Source organism: Sinocyclocheilus grahami, unplaced genomic scaffold (assembly GCF_001515645.1).
Source record: "Sinocyclocheilus grahami isolate Dianchi unplaced genomic scaffold, SAMN03320097.WGS_v1.1 scaffold1042.1, whole genome shotgun sequence".
Classification (NCBI taxonomy): domain Eukaryota; kingdom Metazoa; phylum Chordata; class Actinopteri; order Cypriniformes; family Cyprinidae; genus Sinocyclocheilus; species Sinocyclocheilus grahami.
Window position 1 is genome coordinate 681,517 of NW_015506221.1, and position 9,578 is coordinate 691,094.

The 9,578-nt window shown below is 39.6% G+C and overlaps 1 protein-coding gene across 1 annotated transcript in view; it reads right to left on the reverse strand.

Annotated features, from left to right (window-relative positions):
* The window catches only part of LOC107566058 (calpain-2 catalytic subunit-like), a 9,542-nt gene extending 3,173 nt beyond the window's left edge, over positions 1 to 6,369 (reverse strand). Inside the window, exons 1-12 of the mRNA XM_016251432.1 lie at positions 6,098 to 6,369; positions 5,038 to 5,107; positions 3,562 to 3,680; positions 3,169 to 3,302; positions 2,805 to 2,973; positions 1,849 to 1,932; positions 1,676 to 1,761; positions 1,522 to 1,596; positions 1,277 to 1,437; positions 1,024 to 1,193; positions 588 to 599; positions 1 to 180 (exon numbers count right to left, since the gene is read on the reverse strand). The exon at positions 1 to 180 is cut by the window's left edge and continues 18 nt beyond it. Coding sequence (XP_016106918.1) covers positions 1 to 180; positions 588 to 599; positions 1,024 to 1,193; positions 1,277 to 1,437; positions 1,522 to 1,596; positions 1,676 to 1,761; positions 1,849 to 1,932; positions 2,805 to 2,973; positions 3,169 to 3,302; positions 3,562 to 3,680; positions 5,038 to 5,107; positions 6,098 to 6,334 — 1,497 coding nt within the window. The 5' untranslated portion in view covers positions 6,335 to 6,369. The remainder of the gene's footprint in view (positions 181 to 587; positions 600 to 1,023; positions 1,194 to 1,276; positions 1,438 to 1,521; positions 1,597 to 1,675; positions 1,762 to 1,848; positions 1,933 to 2,804; positions 2,974 to 3,168; positions 3,303 to 3,561; positions 3,681 to 5,037; positions 5,108 to 6,097) is intronic.
* Positions 6,370 to 9,578: the final 3,209 nt, after the last annotated feature.

The window sequence follows — 9,578 nt, forward strand, 5'->3', positions numbered from 1 at the left end:
TAGTATGAAGCTTCCCTTGCGATGCGGCTCGAAAGTGGAGGGGATGATGACGTATTCACCCGGAGGCAGTTTGAAGCGCTCGCTCACCTCTCGCAGGTTGGTGAAGGTGTTGTTCCCTGCAATGGACTGCTGACGCAGTAGTATGTCAGGACCGAGATGAATGTTATTGCATCCCCTGAACTGCAACACAAACACAGATGGATGAAATGGCATCTGAAAACTTGCAAAGGTTGTTTCATATAAATGTATCGTATAACGCATGAAGATGGAAAAAAAAATAAGATGGGTGGAAAATGATATTTTAATGCTTTTGTGTTTGCACACTAAATTTTAAACTAAAGTTATCCTGAAAAACTTTGCGTTCTATTGCAAAAGTATTGCTTTCCCTTAGAAATTTTGTGTTCTCTCACAAAACATTTTCCATTCTTAGGGGAACACAAAAGCATTTAAATGTATTTTTTCTTCCCAATTATAATTTTTTTTGTCCCTTTAGGGTCTCCGTAGTATCATAAAAATGAAAGAAAGACTGGTTACATTTGTGATGTCCAGTTACTCTTATGTACAAAACTTATAGAGCTCATACACACCTCATCTGGAACCTGAAAAACACCAAAGAATATTGTATTATTCAATGTTCAACTTCATACAATTCACCACAAATATATTATATTAATTAGTGGTAATGTTGATGGTTATGTCAAAGGAAAAGTGTGTCAAATAAAGTGCAACAGTTGCATTCCGGAAGTAAAATCACATTATTATTAACATTTCAAGACAGACCTACCATGAGCTTAGAGGCTATTAATCAATATTTCAACATCATTTAAGGAAAGAAAAATATTTAGCCAAACTGTAGATGAAGAATTACACTACTCCTAAAAGAGAATTGCTTCAAATGAAAGTTTGAAATGTTGCGATTCATCTTGGTGCAGGTTGGTTTAGCTAATGACTCTTTATTGATTTAAATTTTTAAAATCCTATCTCGAGTACTAATAGCATTACTGATTGTACATAACCAGTTACCTCATAGATAGAGAAGCCAATGGTGTTCAGGTCTCGTCCAAACCGCTTGTCTTTACGACTCTCTTTCTGCATCAGACCCACTAGAATCGTGCAGCCGTCCTCTCCATCAAGAGGATCATCATCTTCTTCCTCCAGCTTGATCACAAACTGAGGGTTTGAGCAGAATGTTGCTGGAGAGGACAAACCAAACGGTCAGATTGTGGATCCAACAACAGCTTTTAGTTTCAAGCACATTGTGGTTGGTTTGATTTACCTGGATTGTTCCTGCAGCCCCCTGCGGTGGATCCCACCCTCCAGTTGCCTTCAAACTGGTTGTAGTTCCAGCGGCTCACATCTTCGCTTGAAAGAGTGTCTGGAGTCAGATTACAGATCTCCAACCTCGAGAATTGCTGTATGAAGTCTGAATACGCCATCCTGACAGGACGAGGAAGATTTGTCAGTATTCGTCAACATATTTGTTACGTTGTTGTTGAGGGTTACAAGCTCAAGTTCTCTTACCAGAACTCTCCATCTTCAGCTGAATAATCCAGTTTAGCTTTCTCCTCTGGTTGGACGCTGCTCCACTCTTTGGAACTGAAAAAGACATTGTAAATATTTGACAGGACTTTCAGGACTGATGTTGAAGGAGTAAGATCTGTTTAGGGAAACTCACTTGTCACTCCAAGGGCCTGTCCACTCCACCTGACCCCATGGGTTCCTGATACGCACCAGCTGAACCAGACGGCCATAGGAATGAACCTGTAGGTACAATAAGGTGACAGTCATTAGAGCTCCTTCGAGTTTTCCTTTCAAATACATATTATATTGTCAGTGCCAGTTTCTGACCTCCTCTGCACCCGTGACCGAGTAGGCATGACCCTTCACCAGCTTCAGACTCGTCACCTCCTCCGTCTCATATGAACTGGCAATCTGCTCAATGATTATTATAATAACGTGTGATATTATATACATCATGTGAATCATTATTTCATACACTGAAGACTGGAGTAATGGCCCAATCTTTTCAACAGTAGCGTGTGTATATATATATATATATATACCGTGGGGCAAAAAAGTATTTAGTCAGCCACCAATTGTGCAAGTTCTCCCACTTAAAAAGATGAGAGAGGCCTGTAATTTTCATCATAGGTATACCTCAACTATGAGAGACAAAAGGAGAAAAAAAAATCCAGAAAATCACATTGTAGGATTTTTAAAGAATTAATTGGTAAATTCCTCGGTAAAATAAGTATTTGGTCACCTACAAACAAGCAAGATTTCTGGCTCTCACAGACCTGTAACTTCTTCTTTAAGAGGCTCCTCTGTCCTCCACTCGTTACCTGTATTAATGGCATCTGTTTGAACTCGTTATCAGTATAAAAGACACCTGTCCACAACCTCAAACAGTCACACACAGCAATGATAATTATTGTCTTGCTTTAAACTCCTGGTATGTATTGTGAGCCACAAGTGAGCTAACATTTACTATTTCCACACACAAAATCCTCCTTTAAATATGGGTGAGTCCAAACTATTTGCATATGTGGCAAATATTCTTTGCAAGTCGCCTGCAAAACACCCACTGAGCACATGCAAATTGTTCGGTTTCACAAGGAAATTATTATCGTAGACCTTGGAAAATAAAAGCATAGGTGTCTAAAGCATGTTTGTTAACTAGACCACAGATCCACTAAAATATTGATCTGAAGACTCATGCAGTATTTTAGATTTTCTTGCTTTAGAGAAATTAAAAGCTAAGAATGATGCGAATTGAAAGCCATCAGAAGTGGAATGGGACTCACATCAATGGAGCTGCCCAGTAATGATCCCAGCATCAGTGCTTTCTGCAGAAGCTTAAACAGGTACGGAGGAGCTTTGTTCAGCTCATAGTTCTCAGCGATGCCTCCTGTGAAATCCTCAAAACCCTCAGTGGTCGAACCTCCCGACAGAGCTTCATATGAGCCGCTTAACCTTCAAAATACGGGAGAAATCAGTGCCACTGGTTGGCATGTCATGGATATGTTGTATAAACATTGTATGTTTTGTAGGCTGTGGTTATGGTACAGTCTTTACCAATGGTTTCAGATGACTCAGTCTCTTATTGTTCAGCATTATAGTTCAGGTAAGTAGTACCAGGTAATTTATGATGAATAAACACACACTTACTTTGCATAGGCCTTTTCCATCAGAGCACTCCAGAACTCAGAGCCCTCGGCTGAATGAACAAACAGCAGCTTCCCATCTCTGGTAGGCAGCCGGTCATCAATGACAACATCCACCCATTGACCGTACTGCCAGAACTGAAGAGACGAGAACAACACCAATCAGTTTGACAGAAACCCTTTAATTTATCTTTGGATTTATAATAGGGTTATGTGTTGTAATTAATACTCAAATGAGGTCCAAAAGTCTGAGACCACTAGTGAAAATAATTCATTTGGCATTTTTTCTAATGTTATATGATTTTTAAAATTATTTTTTATCCAGGTTTAAATTAGATTTTCAATTCCAGGTTTTTAGTGTGGTCTAAAACGTTTTGATCCCACTGTATGTTTATACCTGAAAGTGAAAGATGCCAGCATAATCCTCTACAAAACTCTGTCCAGGTGGAACTACACGTTCCAGAATCTCATTATCCAGAGTCAAAGATGCAATAGCCGCCAGCAACCAACAGTCACCTGCCAATGTATCAAATGTCATTAGATACTTATGCATTGAGCTCACTGTTTTATGCAAACTGACTTCCAGTTCACTTATTATAGACATAGCCCTCCAGGATCAACCTGGGCTTCAGTGTTTCGCTCAAAGAGTATCCTGGGTGTATGTGTCTTGCTCAATGGTGATGGTGGATGGATCGAACATTGTGGGTTTTGAACCTACAACCTTCAAGCATAGGTTTTTAACCACTCCCATGTCTCACAATGTTTTTCCACAACACAAGAAATGCACTTGCATTGTGAGGTAACTTTAATTAGATTGGTGGTTGCTAAATCTAGCATCCCTATGATTGATGCTCATGTTCTTAACTAACCACTAAAACTTGAGCATGTATTGTGCCCCATGAGCATGAACACTCTTGAATAAAGATTTCAAAAGGGGGTTTTCACAGTGATGCCATAGAAGAACCATTTTTGGATCTTCAAAGAACCTGCAGTGAACAGTTCTAAAAGAACCATTTCTTCTTATTGTGAAGAACATTTCAATATTCTAAGGAACCTTATTCCACTATAAAGAACCTTTTATGGAATAAAAAGATTCCATGAACGTTAAAGGTTCTTCATGGAACCCTCAATGCCAAATAAGACCTTTATTTGTAAGAGTAAATAATACCTCTTTCTTTATATGCCTTTTACTTGACGCTTTTTACCAAAACAGATGAAAAGTATTTGACAATTTCTGATATAGCAAATACATTTGTTGTGTCATGGTCATTAGCACTGCACAATGTGAGTCTGTGTGTGTTTGGGGTGGAGGACAGTTTACTAAAGTCAACATAAAGCAGACATCCTGGCAGACAGCGGTAACTAAACACCTCATTTAAAGTAATGAATAATAAAATAACCTGAAATTCCGTATTCATCTCGTTTTTCAGGCAGTTGTGGCCTAGTGGATTGAGAGTTGGACTTGTAACCTGAAGTTCGATTCTCAGTACTGGCAGGAAACGTAGGTGGGGGGAGTGAATATTCAGCGCTCTCTTCCACTCTAATTACCCACGACTGAGGTGCTCTTGAGCAAGGCACTGAACTCAAGTCGCTCCCTGGGTGCCGCCACAAAAATGGCTGCCCACTGCTCCAGGTGTGTGTTCACAGTGTGTGTGTTCACTTCTCACTGCTGTGTGTGTGTGTGTGTGTGGGAACTTGGGTTAAATGCAGAGCACAAATTCCAAGTATGGGTTACCATACTTGGCCACACATCATGTCAATTTTTAGTGATAATGACTTCACCTATATGTGTTAGTGTAATTCACAAATAATTAGCAAATTATGCAACAGGACACACCCAAACACCGTTCTGATCAAAAGGAGCTTTTCTCACCTAAAGCTCCCTGGCAGATGTCTGTCCGCTTAGCGCCGTCCACAATGAACTCAGGGTTTGAATAGAGTTCCTTTAAAAAGGGACAATGTGAGTATGATTAGAGGTGATAGGGTTACGTTATGTAAAGGTACACCAAAATAACAATAGCTTTTATTTGCTCTTAGCAGCACATGTAAAAAGGTTCAGTTGAACTAATGTGCTATGGCTTGTGTATTCATAAAAGAAAAAAAAATACAGATATAAAGCATCTTATTTATATAACAATGCAAACTGATGAGCAGAGAGTCTGCATGTTATAAGTATCAACACACACATAAGGTCATCTTCACACCTAAAGAGAAACCTGAGCTGCTGTCGGTTACCATAGTGAGCATATCGCGCACACGCATGAAAACATACGGGCACACACACACACACACACACACACACACACACACACACGCACATAACAATACATGTTTTGTATCACAGATAAACCACTGTAAAATTGTTGCTTTGTTGCATGCTTCTTTTCTTTCAGCATGTATATTTCTTCAGACAAGTTCATTGCACTTTTTACTTTAAGGACACTTTGGGTTTATTAATATTTAAGGCAGCAACTAAACATACATTTTCTATTTTACCATTTCTAAAATTAAATTAGTAGTTTTATTAATCACTAAAACTCCTTCCATTGTTCCTTGTGAATGCAAATGTCAAATATCACCTTAAAGACTGATTTCAAATAGATTTGAATAAATACACTACAAAAATCAGGAATAAATAGATTCTATAAAAACCCAAGCATGAAAAACAACAATAGGAGAAATACAGTTTTTTAATATTTATATTGATATTTAATATCGCTATTATTACTTTATATTGAATCAACCTCACTACTTAATTTACGTTTGTACATTTAAGCAATTGGTTAAAAGTAATTTTAAGGTTCGTCTCAGGTAGAAATAAATTCGATAAAACATACAAGGATCACAAAAGCACAGCTTAATATTTACCTAAACTCCACCTGTGTGGAAGAAAGAAAACACACACACACACACACACACACACACTGCAGTACCTTAGGTCTCTTCCACTGCACTCCTTTGGTCTTGGAGGAGTACCGTCCGAGTTCATTGTATCCCAGAGAGTCGGATTCAGCAGGGAAGGTCGGGTCACAGAACAGGGTTCCTTTCGCCAGACACTCCTGCTTCAGGCTCTGGTAGTCCTGCTTGTTGAAAGGAATCGCTTTCTCATTTGTTCCCACTCCTTCTCCTCTGTCCTGCCTCCCAGAAAGAACTTTTGCAATATTAGACATGCTGCCCTGTAGTCGTGCTCAAGTTTCTCTGAAGCTTGTAGTGTGTGTGTGTTTGTGTGAGACTGATGCTGGTTTTAAAGTGAGAGCTGCTGTACAGTAAAGCAGTGAGGGGTGGAGTCACACCCACCTGTCAGCGCACAGGGGCAGGTGTTGCTTTTACATTGGTTTAACATCAAATAACTCTGTGATGCAAAATGAATACACAAAACTCTTTGTACACAAAAGCATATTGTAGGCCTATTTATATATATATATAAATAGCCTGTATAGAGCCTGTATATTACAATTACACAACAGCAATAGCAAAACATGATGAAAGTATGTTTTGATCTACACTGCATGGCCAGACATTCTCAAACACCACACCCATGTGTGCTGGTTTAACAAACAAATTCAAAACCACAGACATTAACATGGCAGTCCTTCCTAACAGCTTCTGCTTACAGTTCATCCTAAAGGTGGGATTCAGGTCTGGGCTTCATGCAGGTCTGTCAAGTCTGTCGAGGAGCAGGAAACGGCTCTCCTTAAACAATTGTCACAGTCTTTAAAATGACACTGTATACTGTAGCATTAAGGTTTGCCCTCAATTTGCGATTAAGGAACCTAGCAAAGTCATTAATCAGAAAGTGGTGTGCATATACATGGACATGTAGTGTAGGCTTTATTCAAACTCAAAACCAGTTTTTAACAAATTTCACATGCTTAAATTGCATCATCAAATGTAATAATAATCATAATTGCGATTTGGATTTTCTGTTATGTTTTGTACATTGTAACAATTTTTTTCTTTCTATTGTGTTTTTTGTTTGTACAGTGTTAACTTTTTTTCATAGCGGAAACATTAACTTCCCTTAGCTCCCACAAAAATAAAGAAAGCGGATAGGCTAATTTCCATTTCCTTATTGGGACGTCGGCTGCGACAAAAAAAAAAAAGGAAATACAAATTTTATTTCCATGGTCTATCGAGTAGTTCCGTAGAAACAAACAAACAAACAAAAAACGTATTTCGTTGCTCAAGTGATGCAACAAATGCTTAAATGACATGTAATTTTATTAATATTAAAGGGGTCATATGATGCGATTTCATTTTTTCCTTTCTCTTTGGAGTGTTACAAGCTCTTGGTGCATATAGAAGATCTGTAAATTTGCAAAGACTAAAGTCTCAAATCCAAAGAGATATTCTTTATAAAAGTTAAGAGTCAACCACGCCCCCCTAAAGCGGCTCGTTCGAACACACCCCCACATATCTACCTCACTATGTGGGAAGATTTGCATAACGCCGCCCAAATGTTCACGCAAAGAAAGAAGGCGTAACTTTTATTCTCGCTGTAGTATTGTTGCCGCCGCCATGTCGTGAAGACGCTGAGTGCTTCGTTGTGAAAGCGAAACTACTTTGTTTGGTCTTCCAAAAGAGGACGATATCCGCTTCGTCATGCCTGGAGCTGATCTGTGCTGGTCGCTGAGAGAATACATCAACTTAGTGCTGTGGATCACCGGATCGGCTTTCACCGTTTTCACCACTCCTTCGCCGGGGCCGCCGTTCTCGACCCCGCCGCCTCAGCCCACTCTTGCCCGGCTTCAGCTCATGCTAAGCCGGGGCTTTCGCTCACGCTAGGCCGCTGTGTTTTTCGTTGTGAAAGCGAAACTACTTTGTCTGGTCTTCCAAAAGAGGACGATATCCGCTTCGTCATGCTTAGAGCTGATCTGTGCTGGTCGCTGAGGGAATACTTCAACTTAGTGCTGTGGATCGCTGGCACATTTTATGGAGGACTGCTTACTGATCCTGGGAGAGTAACGGGTGGGACACGGCTGGGACACGCCATCACAGTATGTGAGGGGCGTAACATTTCCGTCTCACGCTTGAGGTATTCGGCCAATCACAACGCACTGGATAGCTGGCCAATCAGAGCACACCTCGCTTTTTCAGACTGATGAGCTTTGTAAAAATCGACGCGTTTCAAAAAGGCGGGCCATAGAGGAGAAACTTTGTGGAATACTTACTTTGAGAAATAATGTACAGTATGTGGAAAATAATGTGTTTTTTAACTTTAAACCGCATAAACATTTCATTACACCAAATACACAAAATAATGTTCTTTTTAGCAGCATCATATGACCCCTTTAATCAAAATGCATGAAAGGTGCTGCTACATGCGTTGGCTACATGCAACCGATTAGAAATCCACGGTTTTGTTGAACCACCCTACATATCCAGCAGATGGCATTCTAGTAGGCCTACAGTTAATCCCGTATTGAGCTTCATCTTTACCGTTAAGAGAAAATGTCATTGTCAGAATGAACGTGTCTGCACGAATGGTCATATGCGCACAATTAGCTGATTTACTTTATCTTTATGAATTTTTAATGTGATTGATGTCGCTGTTTTGCCACAGCGCCATATTGCCAACCATTCGTAAGGTCTGTGTGATAAAAGTAGGCTTATGTAATAAATAATATTCTTTGAAACCTAAATAGTGGTTTAAATGCCTGTTTATTGTGTAGTATAATACTAAATACGGCACCAGTGTGTTCTGTCAACATTAGTCTATTAACGTTCCGTCATTACTAGTTCTAAAGTGACATTCTCGAATTAATGGCAGCTTGAACTCGGCTGTTAATCTGCAAACTGAGGAAGTATTTCTGCACAAAAGACACTCAGTTGTTTTTTATGTATTTACACACACGTGCCTTCGAACTGTTGTATAAATGCAATATCACACTCGTAGCCATGCAATATGGCTGTATATCGGCACAGAGCCGTGCTGATATCGCACTGCTACTCACACACACACATATATATATATATATATATATATATATATATAGACATGCTGCCCTGTAGTCGTGCTCAAGTTTCTCTAAAGCTTGTGTAGTGTGTGTGTTTGTGTGAGACTGATGCTGGTTTTAAAGTGAGAGCTGCAGTATATATACATATATACATATGCAGTATATATACCTATACAGCAGTACATATACATGTGTGTGTGTGTGTGTCACGGCGCGGTCAGGAAAGCACACCGTGTAAACAAAGGGTCTGGGTCCAAATGCAGGTTTATTTGACTGCAGGGGAAAACAACGGTAAAAAACAGAAAACAAACAGATCTAACAATCTGAGACAGGCTTGGACAGCAAATCTGGACTCTGATGCAATAAGGCCACTTCTGGCTTGCATCAGTCCACAATACCGCAATCACAACCCGTAGTACTACTACACACAATCATTAATAATCCGCCCAGAGTGGCA